The sequence below is a fragment of the Chenopodium album genome, chromosome 3 (genome assembly GCF_948465745.1).
Source record: "Chenopodium album chromosome 3, dcCheAlbu1.1, whole genome shotgun sequence".
NCBI classification, from domain to species: Eukaryota; Viridiplantae; Streptophyta; class Magnoliopsida; order Caryophyllales; family Amaranthaceae; genus Chenopodium; species Chenopodium album.
This window is the reverse complement of record NC_137836.1, coordinates 82,943,180-82,958,983: the sequence shown is the minus strand read 5'-3', so window position 1 is coordinate 82,958,983 and position 15,804 is coordinate 82,943,180. Positions and strand designations below refer to the sequence as shown.

The 15,804-nt window shown below is 30.5% G+C and overlaps 1 protein-coding gene and 1 long non-coding RNA gene across 2 annotated transcripts; both read right to left on the bottom strand.

Annotated features, from left to right (window-relative positions):
- Positions 1–1,263: 1,263 nt before the first annotated feature.
- On the bottom strand, positions 1,264–6,117 carry LOC145620291 (triosephosphate isomerase, cytosolic). The gene is made up of 9 exons (XM_081674937.1): positions 5,958–6,117; positions 5,185–5,260; positions 4,037–4,160; positions 2,813–2,897; positions 2,571–2,703; positions 2,349–2,443; positions 2,027–2,105; positions 1,665–1,747; positions 1,264–1,549 (listed from the first exon to the last, which is right to left on the bottom strand). The coding sequence occupies exons 1-9, from the start codon at positions 5,994–5,996 to the stop codon at positions 1,499–1,501; spliced, it is 765 nt and encodes a 254-aa protein (XP_081531063.1). The 5' UTR covers positions 5,997–6,117; the 3' UTR covers positions 1,264–1,498.
- An 8,513-nt stretch (positions 6,118–14,630) lies between these two features.
- On the bottom strand, positions 14,631–15,804 carry LOC145620284 (uncharacterized). Its single transcript, XR_014108194.1, has 3 exons — positions 15,688–15,804; positions 14,804–14,915; positions 14,631–14,669 (listed from the first exon to the last, which is right to left on the bottom strand). It is a non-coding gene; the product is annotated as an uncharacterized LOC145620284 (long non-coding RNA).

The window sequence follows — 15,804 nt, the reverse complement described above, 5'->3', positions numbered from 1 at the left end:
AATGTAACGTAAATATTATACGCCTACATTGTAATAGCTTAAAAGCAAATGAATATTCCTCTTATACTACATCTAAAAAAAAGGAAAAAAAAAAGTGAATAAATAAAATATAGGAGTATTATTATGAGATTCAACAATATGGATGAATGAATATGAGTGATTCAATAATGTGAAAAAAAAGGAGAGAGAACAATCATGTGAGTTGTAGAAAATAATGTTTTTCGTGTAATTGGTAAGGGGGGACCTTATCATCACAACAAGTTGTTACCTTAAAATTGAATATAAATTTTGTTATTGTTCATCAGATTGTTGACTTTTATCACTCTTTTGACCCAATTTCTGCCTTGTGTTTTGACGGGTGTTGTACTGTTGCATGCCCACCTCGACTATTGTTTGGGTTTTTTGCTACGTCACTCAGTCAATCCAATCATTCATTCCATAGAGTATAACAACTGTTAATCTATTTTTAGATTCAAAAATCATTAATTACATACTTTTATTTCAAAATAATTATTTCTTCCTTACAAATGTACAATGGCGATAATTAAAATTTAAAAATGATACGATTGTCATTTTATCTATCATAAGATAAGATAAGATAATTGAATCATAAGATGTTTGAGTTGAGTCGAGTTTACTTCTACCCATATGCGTGTTTTTTTAGTCATGATTAGATTAATGTTCATTACTATTAGATTGGGATGATTCAATTGTGATGTGTAATTTTAGATACAATTAGGGAATTGGGTAAGATATAAAACAATCAGGTGAATTGGGTTGGTAAGTTTATTAGGTTACGTATGATAACGTCCCCAGCAGAACTACTTACATCATTAGTATAAAGAAAATAAAATACGTAGTAATAGCTAATATAAAATCTATTTTAAGTCCTAATGGCGATACAAATCTACACGAAATCCTTTTTATGACTATAATAATGTTTTTTGTAATTTTCAGGAGACTATGATTGGATCTATTTCGGCTAAAATATTATAGTACGAGGCATATATTTCAACAAAGAATCAAAATCATGAGGTCAATCTTCAGGGAAGAACAACTTCTAGTGACAAATCATGCTTTAATCACGAGGATATATTAATTAAGAAAACTTTGGCAACTCTTGACTACTTTCTTTTAATCCTCGTTTCAGACACAATCAAAGAGATTTGATCTGATTATGTAGGTTATTGTAACAGAATTTTACCTCTTATTGTGATCTTGATCTCTAATTAATAATAACACACACCGTAATTTCACACAATATGAATAATAACACACACCGTAGTTTCATACAATATGAACAAACGGCGAAGAAAATAACTTAAGGTACGCTTATACATTCATATTGACCGAAAAAGAAGCACAACTTGAGGCATTTTATCTGTTAGTTGTTTTCGAGTTTTGACATTCTCTTCATGTAAGTCTTGTAAAAGAGGCAAAAGAACACCTAAAAGCAAAAATATCTAGAAGTGGTTTCCGAAATTAGACTGGATCAATATTAAGCACCATTTTTCACTGTAGCAGACTTGATTATGTCTACGAACTCCGGCTGAATGGACAAAAAGGAAGAAGAAAATCAGGCAGCAAATCTTTTATCTGATGTACTGAAAATTTAATAATAATTACTCCAGTAAATTGAAATTCCAAGTGCTTAAAAACACTACCTTAAGGGAAGCTCCGCCGACCAAAAATCCATCAACATCAGGCTGTCCTGCCAACTCTTTGCAGTTACCTGCATTTACTGAGCCTGCAGTGAACCATGAAAGTTTGAGAACAGCATCAAAGGTGTGTACATGAGTTACATCTTACATAATATGGGCATCTAAGTGCGTGTATCTTAGGCATAGGGGGTTAATTTTCCTGAAGGTAGAATAGAAAGCTGGGAGAAGTACATAAGAGTTTTGATACAAGATGTATAGAGTATGGGCCATGGACTGTTATCATCAATGCCAATTACTGGATAAACCAACTACGAGACTGACAAACTCTAATTAGTTTATCGATTGTCTTAAAGCTATTAGAATACCTCCATAAATAATTCTGGTTGTTTCAGCAACTTGGGCGCTGACATTCTCCTTGAGCCACTTCCTCAGTTCCAAATGAACCTGTAAATGATGGAGACAGGGAAATATATAATCAACTGTAATTCTGGATTACATATATACATTTCCTCTTGGCTCTTTGCATAACACTTCATAATCAGACGAGTAACATAGAAGCTAAGAACACCAATCACTCAGCATTAGGCCATTAGCGTGCATGTCACGTTAGAGTTAATCAAACTTCATAATTCTTACAAGTTGGCAATAAAAATAATAATGGTAATGCTCTCTGGAAACTAGACTTACCTCCTGAGCCTGAGCAGGAGTTGCAACTTTTCCAGTTCCAATGGCCCAGACTGGTTCATAAGCCACAACTACATTGTCCCAATTCATTATGCGGTCTATCAACACAGCAATAAACAAAATATTAGTTGCAAGTTTATGCTGATGAGGATTAGAGACAGACTAATCTTCCATATAATGCTTATATAAATGCAGTTTGTTTAAAGACATATAGCAGTAGTTTACCAGCAATAGCTTTTGTCTGAGCAGCAACCACCTCCATGGTAGTTCCTGCTTCACGCTGCTCCAGAGTCTCACCTACACAAGCTATCACTTTCAGGCCCTGGGTGAGCGCATGTGATACCTTGTCTGCAACAAACTAGGAAATACAAAAGCATTAGTCATATAACAGCACTTCTGTAAGCAAAGCAAAACATAGTATATAAGGCAGCAAAAAGACAGAAGATTCTGAAGATGACACATTATACATCGTTTGTCTCATTTAACAAGGCTCTTCTCTCTGAATGACCCAGGATAACCCAGTTAATACCCAAATTGACAAGCATGTCTGCACTGCAACAATGAATAGAGAAAACAGAGTAAGACAGAGGCAGTTAAACGTCAGTCCAACACATGAAATCCAAAATCATAATACAACTTCCATGTAAACAAAAAATTTGCAAACATCAAACTTAAAAGGACCAAGCAATCTAAATACAATGAGAAATTGTCGAAGATGTCTATAATCTATACAAATAAGTCAATAATTTTCAAAGCCAAAAGCAAGAAGTCTAGATAAACGTTAACAGCTTAAATAACTTTTTGATAAGAAACACAGGCACATGATTAACATAAATTCTACCATTCAGAGTATAGTTGGAGTAAATGAACAACCCAAAGACTCTCTTTGAAAAATACCACGATTCGCATAAAGCAACATATATTTCATAGAATGCTATATTATCAATCAAAGCACCAAGGTAGATGAAATGAGGAGGTAAAATATTCCTCAGCATAAAAGATGGGATTCATATTGGAGAAAAATGAACTGAAACAACACTGACAATGCTCTTAAACCTGAGTGAGGACTCCTGTAATCTGAGGGTTTTACTTAGACTCAGCTCACTAGGTAAATGTTTTCATATAAAAGTTCAAGGGTCACATTGTGCACCCACTTTAGGTGTTAGGTACATGCCTGATACAGGTTGGAAAACTAAAGAATCACATTTCATACAAAAGTTCAAGGATCGCAGAACTTGTGCCCACTTTAGGTGTCAAATACGTGACTGATACAGGTTGGAAAACCGGAAAGACTTAAGAGATTTAACTTGAGACTAAATCATGTTGAAACACTCAATAAACATACGAGTATTCATATCTAATAGGAAAATAATGATTATACATACAAGAAGAATGTAAAGGGATACACTATATACATGTTTGAGAAGACATCATAAATGTTAGACAGGGATTTGAGTAGATTAATCCCAGTCAGTATAGCATCCACCATACATCAACAAGACAACAAAACATAGTAGTACTAATTTATATTTGTATGCTAAAAGATTGACTTAGGACATTAACTTAAAACCTATGAGACAAACTAAAGAAGCAGCAGAGTAATACAGTTTACAATGCAGCATAACAATATTCTGCCTGAAAAATTATTGTATCGGAGCAAAGGTACAGATCAGATCAAGTATACGGTATACCTGATTTCACCCGTGAAGGCACCACCTTTTCGCACCCAACAGTTTTGTGCAGCCACATGGAAATCAGGCCTCAATAAATTTTTCACCAGAGTAAGAAATACAAATGGAGGGCTGACAACCACCTCTGCAAGGTAAAGCAAAAGCATCATATATATTAAACAGAGAATTGCAGTTTTCTACCAAACATAAGCTTATTTGAGATAATACAATAATTGCAGACCCAATATAAAAAATCCAAAGAAATAAAGAAAAATGACAAAGATGAAATTAAATACACTTCCTTCCCTTCAACCTAGTTGCTGTAAAGAAAAATCACATTATATACATATAGAAAGCCTTCTGAAGCTGCACATGGTAGAGCATAGAAAAGGCTAGTTCAATCACAATAAGACTGTATAAAAAGGTCCAATAGTACTTACAGAAACAAAAAAAAGTACATTGAGAAGATCTTATAGGTAAATGAAGTTTTAACAGAATGCACGAGGCAAGAACAAGATTCACAAACAAACAAGAATGATCAACACTAATCGTAGTCAAGAACACTGTATAAATCATGTGGCACTCCCATAAAAGCTAAAATTCCTCAGTGTCAATCAAAACAATATCAAGTAGTAGAGTAAACTAGCATGAGACTCCAAGAAACCAGATGATCATACCATCATAGATGAAAAAAGAGGAACAAAAACTAATAGCCATATAAGTTTATAATCATTTCAAACCCAAAAAAAGAAAAATTGCTAATCCATCATTAATTAATCAAAGCATAACTATAGCAATGACATGGTGTAATCTGATTAATTGGTAGCATTAAAATAAACTTATGAAACATCCAACAACAATAAACCCTAAGCCATTTACAATATCTAGCAATCACAATTAGCCCTCCAGCTCTACCTGATGCACATGATGAATTATGTCTGTAGAATCCACTGTCCCTTTTTATATGGTAATGTTTTAATGAAGACCTTACCAAGTTACCACCACAACAGGAAAGAAAACAATCGATGACTGACTTCACCCATACATATAAATTGTTTAGCTTCCAAACTAACCTAATTATCAATACGACATTCTCCCAGATAGCATCACAAATTCACAATAATGTCACATTCCAGGCATTATAAGAAGAAAGAATGTAATATACTCACCCACTTCCTCTTCTGAGGGAACTTCGGCTTCATTCAACATGGTCACAAGTTTCTTCACTTCCTCAGTGGTTCCATTCTGGAAAAATTAAGTCACTTTCAGCCCCAAATTTATCAATATAATTACCATGATCAATAATCATGTTATCACAAATAGGACTAAAACCTTTTTTCTTTTATTCTTTCTTCAAAATGCCCTCTTTTCTCCCTCATAAACAATTCCTTCCTACACTCCTACTTCAACCATAAGCATCTATCAGTGTAACACAATACATCCATCATTTCGCCTACGGCCCCATTCATTCATTATCAACATACCATCAAATTATACTAGTATATCTTAGCTAATTAGCCATACAAGGTTAATATTTTCATATTTAATGACGAAATTATATTAAACACCGAGATTATAATCATTTTAAGGCATGATTATCACCCTAATTAATCTAGGAGCATTCTGAATCAGAAATTAGCAATCTTCAACTTCAAATTAACGCTAATTAATAAGTTTGAAATTCAAATCGACAACCATAATCCACTGTATGAGTAATTCAGATTAAAGCAAACTAAAAATTAAGATAATAATATGATCAATCCAAAAAATTCATAAAATGGCATTAATATGGCAGAATTAATCGAATAAACGCAACTAAACCAAGAATTATCAAGCAATTTATGAAGAAAAATAGCTGAAAGATAGTGATTATATACAGCAGTAGAAATTAAACTGAATGGATGATGAATGATTTGTGAAAAACAAAAAGAGAAAAACTTACGCATTTCCAGTTGCCGCCGACGAAGAACTTTCTAGACATTTTTGAGGATTCGGGAGAAGGAGATAGAATTTGGGAGAAGAAGAGAGTCAGAGTAGAAGATTGATGCTCTGAAACTAGTGTTGATGTTATTTTAGATGTTTGTTCTCCAAGACAACTATATACTAGTACAAAAGTTTCATTCTTTCAAAAATATATACTACTATAACCAATTGGTTGTTGGTAGGGGTGAGCAAAAATTCGGGGTACTCTGGTATGGAATCGGAATCTGTTCGGAACCGCAGGTTCCAAACCCGGAACTCAAGTTTCGGTTTCGGGTAATAAAATTAGGAAACTGTTGCAACAGGTTCCGATTTCGGGTAATAAAATTTTGGATCTAGAACCTGTAGGGTACCCTGTTAGTATAGGTTTCCTATAGGGTACATGAAACCGGAACCTATATGGTATTAAAAATTCTAGACAATTTGTGTTGGTTTGTTATATTTGAAGTACTATACTAAAGTTGCAAGCTTTTATTGTGATCATCTATTTAAAAAAAAAAAAAAAAAATTTGTCACAATTTATCAAGTTCCGGTTCTCAATTCTTAGGAACCTGTTGCAACAGGTTCCGGTCCCGGTTCCTATTTTTAGGAACCTGTTGCAACAGGTTCCGGTTCCGGGTCCTGATATTTTTACAGGGTACCCTGCTACGCTCACCCCTAGTTGTTGGTATGATTAGGACCCGTGTTCGATCCCCCGCTGTTAAAATTCGGAGAGGACCGGAACTTAATCATCCACAAATAGTTGCATTGGGAGTAGGTAAATATTTTGATAAATGGGAATAGTTGTAGGAAAATCTGTATAGAGGGGGAAATGTGTACAGAAAAAACAATATTTTTACTTAGAAAATAATTAAAATGTACTCCGTAAGACCATAACCATTAAAAAAGAAGGCCTAAAAATAACAAATGTAATCTTCTTTCAATCAAATATTATGAAGTTGAAAGTTATGATCATATGAAATTTAATATTTTCAATGGTCGAATTATTGATTTTATTAAATAGATATTTGAAAGTACAATCTTATCCATAAAATTCATATACCATATTACATACACAAATATCACCATTATCAAGGTATTTGTAAGTTAAACTATATGAAAAAAACTTGTTTGGAGTAGTTTGACATCTTCATCAAAGGTTCCTATCTAAAATTTCATGTTTTCCTTAACTATATGTATCAATATAATCAAATTCTCATTGAATATTAATCAATCTTGATTAAAAAACTATATACTTGTATATTCATTCACCAATAATTATGTAAGTGACACACATAATATTGGAGACTATAATAAGAAATGGAAGATCCAAATAGCCGGTACCGTTAGAATAAAGGTGTTTCAAAATAACATTACAAACTATTACAACGATAAATAAATAGCCGGTATTGTTAGAATAAAGGTGTTTCAAAATAACATTACAAACTATTACAACAATAAATAAATAAGCAATAACAAAGTCATCTACCAAATATCTCATGAAATGATAGGAATAATACAACAATAAACGAAAATTGTTTTCACCACCATTTACAATAGATTCAAATTAGATCATGAAAGAAATTGATACTAATAAACATAAATATCATTCTTCATTATTGTATTGCCCATATGTTTCTCTCTACCTCCATTGACTCCACATAAATTACCATTGTAAATGATTAAAGACGCGACGTCTTTAAGCCGCCACTTGGCCTCCACTTGATGAGCCTCCTTCTCCCTGTAAATTAAAGGTCATAATATAAACATATAAGTTAGTATAATTATATATGCGATTAGTTTTTTTATCACTTCTTTATCACGTAACAACTATGCACGTGCATCAATTTTTGATCTATAATAAATGTACGTATAACATATATTTACCAGATAGGCATTTAAAATTTCACATGATATTAATACACTATCTAATTAGTTGTTTAGCAAGTCGTGTGTTATAATTAATCAAAAATTAGATTTTGATCATCTTACGCCGAATACTATAAAATAAGGATGGCTATACAATTATCATTAATATGTATGTATAGAATTATAGATATATAAAGGAGTGTATACCTTATCATCTTTCCCATCAGTGTTCCGGTAGTGAGCTATTGCCGTCTTCCAAGATCGGAAATACTTGCCATCTGGGCTTCTGTACGTCTGCATCACATTATAAATATACAAGTTTAATTACTACACAGTACTAAAATAATTATATAAAATGAAATGTTTTAATTTTTATTAGTTTTTTGTATAAACCTTGTCAACAACTCCCTTAGTCTTTCCACTTTTCCTTGTGGTTTGCGTGACAACCCAAGAGTCCGGCAGACCAGTGTGATGCTCTTTGCGTCCACGACGACGACGAGGAAGTATATCAATGGGGGCTGCAATAGGAGGGGCATCTTGAATAGAAGTTGAAAGGCATATGTTTGTAGCGGGCTCATTAACAAAGGTTGCTTCTTGTCTGACTTGCCAACACAAATTTGCATAAGGATTATTAATATGATTTGGTTGATAAGCTGGTGCTAGCTATAGCATGGGCTGAAATCAGGTTGGCGTTTGTAACAGTCGCATTCATTTCAATGGGTGTGACAACCTGAAAAGATGAGACGGGGTTTGAAATTGGTTGCATGGGCGCAACTTGGATTGGGAGGGTTATTGGGTTTACAACAGCGGTCCTATTTGGTTGGGACAAGGATGAGTCCATGGGTAGGAATGTGCTTACATAGGGTTCATTCAATTGAATTTGGATGGGATTAGGGGCTTGCTGAACCGGGTTAGGGTTTGCAATCGGCACATTTGATATAGGCGGTGTAGTTTTTTGGGTTGCGGCTGGGATGGTGGTTGAGCTTGAACCTCTTTGCATCATGATTTCACACTTGATACTATCTAAAGTTTCAAAATTGCAAAAAGAGTCAGTTTCTGATGCTTTCTTTGTTGTAGAAGCACCTGGATTTGCAGCATAAAATGCAAGTCGAATATCTCGCGCCAAATAAACTATAAAGTCGTCGTTTATAATTATATCTGGATCATCAAAAGTAAATGGTTCAAAATCAGACATGTTTTCATGTTCATCAAAAAATGAACTTTTACCATCACCATCATTATTATTATTCATCCTTAACAATGTAATGAATAATGATGAAAGAATTTTTCTTGGGAGGAGAGAATTTGATTAAATGTGTGGTGTGTGGAATAATATTTTGAGAAACAAACTAAATAAAAGAAAGATTAAATTTTGTAATGAATTTTATAGTGGTGTAAGGATGTAGAAGTAGAAAAATGTTATCAATTTCATAGAAAACATAAAAAAAATGGATTGGAAGTTGATATATATATATATATATATATATATATATATATATATATATATATATATATAGAAAAAGAACTAACTAGTTTTGGTTAAATGTTTTTTTTTTTTGGAAGTTATTATTAATTTAAGTTTAGTATATAGTTGAAAGGGTTATTTAGGTTCATTGGTTGACTACCATATCAAGCTATAAGAGCCTATTCAATTCACCTAATTTACACTAATTAGGTATAATAAGTTATGTTAAGAAGAATAAGTTCTAATAAAGATTACCCAAGTACAAATTGTTAAGAAGAATAAGTTCTAATAAAGATTACCCAAGTACAAATTACAACTAAAATAAGTTTTGATATAGATAAGGTTTAATAAGTTCAAGTAAGTGATTATCAATTGAATTGAATGCACCTTTACCTTACAACACTTTCCATTGACTTAAAAAAAATTTAATAAGTTCAAATAAATGTGTTATATATCGGCTTTTAAGTATGTAGCTAAACTACCAATTTCTCTCTATAAATATAAATTAAAAATCAAATTCACTATACTACTCCTACATCCATTTTTAAACTACATCGTTTTTTCTTGAGTTATTCATTCTCACAACAAAATTAAACTTGAGTTCAGCCTATATGGTAAACATACAGTGCATGAATAATAAATTTTCGTTAATTAACCTCCTAGCAATAATATCAAATTGATATAGTAACATGTCAAAATAATGGTACTTAACATAATAATATAAAATATGGTAACTAATATAATAATATAAAATATGGTAACTAACATATAATAACATAATATATGGTAACATATCATATAATATGGTAACATATCGCCTATAATATGATATCAAATTAATGCACCAATGTCATAAATAAAGAATCATGATTTTGATTTTGTATTGCAATAAATGAACAATAACAAGGAAATAAATTAAATTGCAGCAGCATAATTCATGTATGTTCAAATCAAGTTAGTTACATCACCACTGTTAATGAGGTGGTAAAGAGTTTACCACCACATTAAAAGTGATTATCTTAGCAATTGCGTCATATTAGCATCAATAATTCTGTGTCATTAATTATGTACTAACGACTAGTAAGAATGTAAGAGCACTAACAACGTGTTATGAAGAGGGAAAAAAAAAAGCGTAAGAGGATGATGGATCTTGTTTCTTTTAATTTGATATTAATTAGGGGGGAAGAAAAGCAGACAAGAAAGAGGAATTTGAGGGATCTTGTTTCTCTTATAATAAATAATGGGTAATGCTATATAAGCATTTAATATACTTCCTTTTTTAGTATTAAGTTGGGAATTTATCAACAATTCACGAGTAAATCGATGTAATAAATGTTAATTTTATGTTTATTCTTTGCACTTTTAGCTTTTTATATGCAGCCCTTAGGGCTGCATATATCTTTTTCCATAAATAATCAAACCGTTTTAAAAAAGGTTGTTTCAAAAAAGTTGGATAGATTTGAAGTGAAAACACAAGTTTACTACTATGAATCCATCCCCTGAATTCTTGTTCCTTCCCTTCCCCTCCAGTATCATCATTATCCAAATAAATTGTAACAGTACGTGTATTTTGAATTATCAAAAAAACTATTTTCTTTTATCAAACATGGTCATAGAAGGGAAGAAAAATGAAGGGGTAAACTTTTTTCCATCTCTCAAATAAACCAATTGATTCCACAATTTATTGATCTAAAAAGAAAATGAAAATTCATATTTCCGGCTTTAATTTCTTACCTCTAATTTCTTTATATATGATATGTGTCTTCGTAACCTTCCTTCTCCAAAACTGCATGCAAATAAAATTGTATAAGTACATCATGAAATAAATTAAATGATACAATGACTACTAAAATAATATCTTAGAATTGAAAAAGGAAAATATAAGACTCGTTCCATGTTTACTGCACTTTATTTTAATTTATTTCACGTCAGATTAGAAAAAATAAGTTCAAACTAGATCAGAAAAATAAAATTTGACATACTTTATCGTTTTATGTGTGTTTTTTTATTGCTAAATATCTTTAATTCTGTAATTAAAAAATTAAAAAAAATTACGTACTAATAAAATATACATTATTACGAATCTAACAAATTTAAACTTAAAATATTTTAGATTATCCTTTTAAAAATTTGGTCAAATTAGACATTCAGATCTGATTAAATCAAACTAGATTAGATCAGGTCATATCAGAACATATTAGTTTAGATCAATTCAAATAAGCAAAAATCTTTACACCTCTCGAGATCACAAGCAAAATCACTCGCAAATAAACTTGTAAAATTGTGTCTTTTTTTTTATATATAAAACATAAATTACTTAAAAAAGAACCACTATGGATTTTAAATTGAAAAATGGAGGGATTAAATTTTCTTTCACCAGGATAAGCCAATTCTTCTCTTGAACTGGATGGAAAATCAAAATTTGAGCGCTTCTTTTCAATTCCTCTACCTACGAATTGTTTCCTTTCCCTGGTAGATTAAAAACTAAAGAAGAAGAAAGTAAAGGGCGGTGCGAGGATTCCTAAAATATTATCTCGATTTTGAAAAAGAAAATGACAACCTTAAAACTAAGAATTTTGACCTCCTGAGGTTTTTTTATTTCAAAATTTGCTTGGCTGAATTATAAGAGCACAAGCAGGAATTGCTCGTTATCTAGCTTGTAACTGTATGCGTTATATGATTTTTCTGTCCACTTTGGTCAAGATATTTTGTTGTGGAAAAACCTCTAAAATTGAGCCACGTTGATAAATATGATGGGCAATAATAATAAGGTTGATTATTTCTATATCAATGGTGATCGTTGAAATCCTTGTTTGGTGAAAGAATCATACTTCCACCATTTAGTTTTAGTTGCAACGTTTAGAAAATGGCATGCACTATTTTATCTAGTGGGCAAAATGTAACCATGCTCATGTGGGAAGGTAGGATCTTGTTAAATTCGTCTAGATTTACATTTTCACAATATCAAAGTGTTATATTATTTTACCTATATTTACAATTAGAGATACAATAAAGAGTTGAAATTATACATTGACAAGCGCAAAAGTTAAGATGTTGCAACTAAAAAAGAACATATATAGGAAGTATGAATGATGCAAGAATCATTTAAATTGCGAAAACAACTATAATAAGTTAAGTTCAACAAAAATAATAATTTCAACAATATGAAGTCAAGTTTAGTAATAATGATTAAGTTATATTCATCAAAAATTAATTAGTGGATCTACCTAAGCCTAAGTTTATTTGGGACAAATAAGTTCAACATAAGTTCATCTCATCAATAATAAGATAAGCCAAATAATATATATATATATATATATATATATATATATATATATATATATATATATATATATATATATATATAATAATAATAATAATAATAATAATAATAATAATAATAATAATAATAATAATAATAATAATAAAGGGACTAGATGAAAACGAGAAGGTGTTTAATAAATGATAAGGTAGCTACTTGTAGGAATGTTTGTTATAATTAATTCTTCCAGACGATGGAATATATAAATTTTCAATACCTAAATTTGAGATGACATTTAGAGTACAACCTCAAATAAATTATAAATAAATTACGTCTTTTCATCACCTTAAAATATATATACTTCTATAAGGTGCTTGCCAAATAACTCTAATTATTACTTAAGGTGCCCTAAATTTAATTTTCATCACCTCATAATTTAAGGTTTGAAATGTGCTAATAAACATAACATAAAGTCTATGAGTTGAGGCTATCCATTTCAATTCATCAACACATTTAATTTTTTCATGTAAAAATAAAATCCTTATTAAGACATCTTCCCACTAATTAGAGTAGTAGCTAGGAAAAAATATGGCTTATTCTTTTCTCATATCATTCTAGATGATTGTCATTGTACTATATAGCTTAGGTGCAAAAAATGAAACACTAATTTTATAGCTTATTATATTATGAATAGTTTGATAGATTTCCATTTACTCCATAGGTTATATTAGATAGATTTTCTCGTTTTGATGTATATACTATAATATATATATATATATATATATATATATATATATATATATATATATATATATATATATATATATATATATATATATATATATATATATATATAATTTAATTGGCTAGCTAGGTGTATAATTTTAAGAGTCTCAATCCTAGAGATCAAATGAATAAAACCTTAAAATCACACATTTCTTTTTCCATGCATCTATGATCATGAAAAGTATATCATGATTTTGTCAACAACACTGTTATTTTTGGCTCTATGAGATATATTACACATGCACAATAAAAAACAAAAATCTCATGATAAACAGGCATATAAAACTTTGATTTGTTTTCTCATGAAAATAAAATAAAATTACACACATCTTAAATCACAGTTTCAATAATTTTTTTTAATCATGTCCAAAAACTGCTTAAAACAACCAACACATAGTCTTACAAATAAAAAAAAACCCCCCTATTCTTGTATGTAATCTCACAGTTTAATTTCTGCCTGCATCATCGTACTGCTGTCTGCTGGTAAACAATACACCTCCCCTGAAAAAAATTACAAAAAATGATTACCTAATGATAAACTCCATGTAAAGTATAAGAAAAGTATACGAAGCATACAATATAACAATAGTTACTAGACTTTGAAACTAACCTTCTTCATCCAATCCTTGATTTCTTCTTTTTCTTCTCCTCGATATCGAGATGATGAAGAACCTCTTCCTTGGATTGAAACCTCTTCCATTTAGGACTACAGTAAAACTGCACAATCACATACAATCATCCAATTAAATCATTACTTGGCATAGATTAGTACATAATTATCATAGAAATGAGAGGAAACAATTTAATAAATTTGAATTAATTGTGATGAAAAAAAAAGTTAATTGTGCAGACTGTAATTTACATTGTATACAAATTTATCTTAGTCAAGCACAAATCCATATTTTTAATTTTAGATAACTTTTGATAAATTTCAGATAAAAGGAACGGTCCATATAAACAAACTATTTTTACCAATTAATCAACAATTCAAAGTGATTGTTTATTTTCCTTATTACACTGATTATATATTTCTCGTAGTAATATTTTTTCTATCTTATTATTTCATAAATAATTGATTTTTCCCTGAAAGTTACGCTTAATCTACAATGTTTGCATTGATTAGAAAAAAATAATTAGCTAAAAAATGACAAATTATTGAATTGGACAAATAAAAATAATTACCACATTAGTTGGGTTTGCACAACTTTGCTCGATGTACCAGTCTTGTGGCAGCCAATTAGGCCAGTCTTGCGGTGGATTGACATTAATTGGTGTTTCATTTTCTTCTACAGGTATCTGTTCTTCAACTTTATCTGTCAATTAAAATTCATGGAAAAACATCAAGCCACTATAATTAATTAAAGCTACATTAATTAAAAATGTCATTATTATTTAGAGTAATTCCTCTAATTATACAAATTAATTACTAAATAAAATATGTTATTACCATTAAGTTTCCTCTTGGTTTGCCTGGGCACCGGTTTCATTGCTTCTTTGGCTAGGTATTGAACAACCTCCTCCATGGAGTGAAAACTTTTTCCTTTTGGATTTGAGTAAGACTACCAAAAAAGGCGTGATTAAATTTAAAACAATTACCGAAAGATTTGATTGAAGCAAATAAGGATACCAGAAGGCGTATAATAACAAATGGCTCCAAAATTAAATAAAAGCACTTTACGCGCCTTTTTTTAAATAAAATTTAATAAGTGTCGTTGTACATATCCAATCTATATACGGGTATGAATTTAACGGCTATTTATGTTTGATCCATATTCTAGCACAAATTTGAGATTCTTAGCTTGGTGATGGGGTTTGGCTAGCTAAAAAGGTCCTTAATCCTTAGAATTCTAATTTGGTTTCATCAGAAATACCAATTTTCAGTAAAGGCCTATAAATTCTCAAATGTAATCTACATACATCCTAAAAATTCAGGGTATTTAGACTAACAAAACAAAAATTTCTGAGAATTAATCAGAGTACGTAGATAAACTTGTTTAATGGCTTTGAATCTTATAATATACAAATGAATTAATTAATATCAACATCTATAAAATAAAATTGTAATTTTTTTAATGGTATAAAACAAAAATTATAATCAAGATATATCTCAACAATTAAAAAAATGTCTTCTTTACATACAAATACAATTATTTAATATCAACAACTTTAAATTAATAAAATTAACAGTCTTTTTTTTTTAATGGCCGGTGTAGACACAGAAAGATTAGTTTTTTATGCATGAAAAATGAGAAAATTTAACAAAAAATTAAATCTAAGAGTAAAAACAATACAGAGTAAATTACAAATTAAATAAATAAAGAGAAATGATACCATACGATTTTCTGGAGTGCTGATGTCGCGATGAATGCACCAATCATTTGGAAGCCAATCAGGCCACACTTGATTATTCTGATTTTCAACCACGATATCATCCCATGAACATTTTTG

Bases quoted from the DNA above. Each gene is read 5' to 3' on its own strand.
- LOC145620291 (XM_081674937.1), bottom strand. From the start codon at position 5,996: ATGTCTAGAAAGTTCTTCGTCGGCGGCAACTGGAAATGC. The intron at 5,261-5,957 runs GTAAGTTTTTCT...TAATTTTTCCAG, and splicing joins TCGGCGGCAACTGGAAATGC to AATGGAACCACTGAGGAAGT. The intron at 2,106-2,348 runs GTAAGTCTAGTT...CATCATTTACAG, and splicing joins CTCCTGCTCAGGCTCAGGAG to GTTCATTTGGAACTGAGGAA.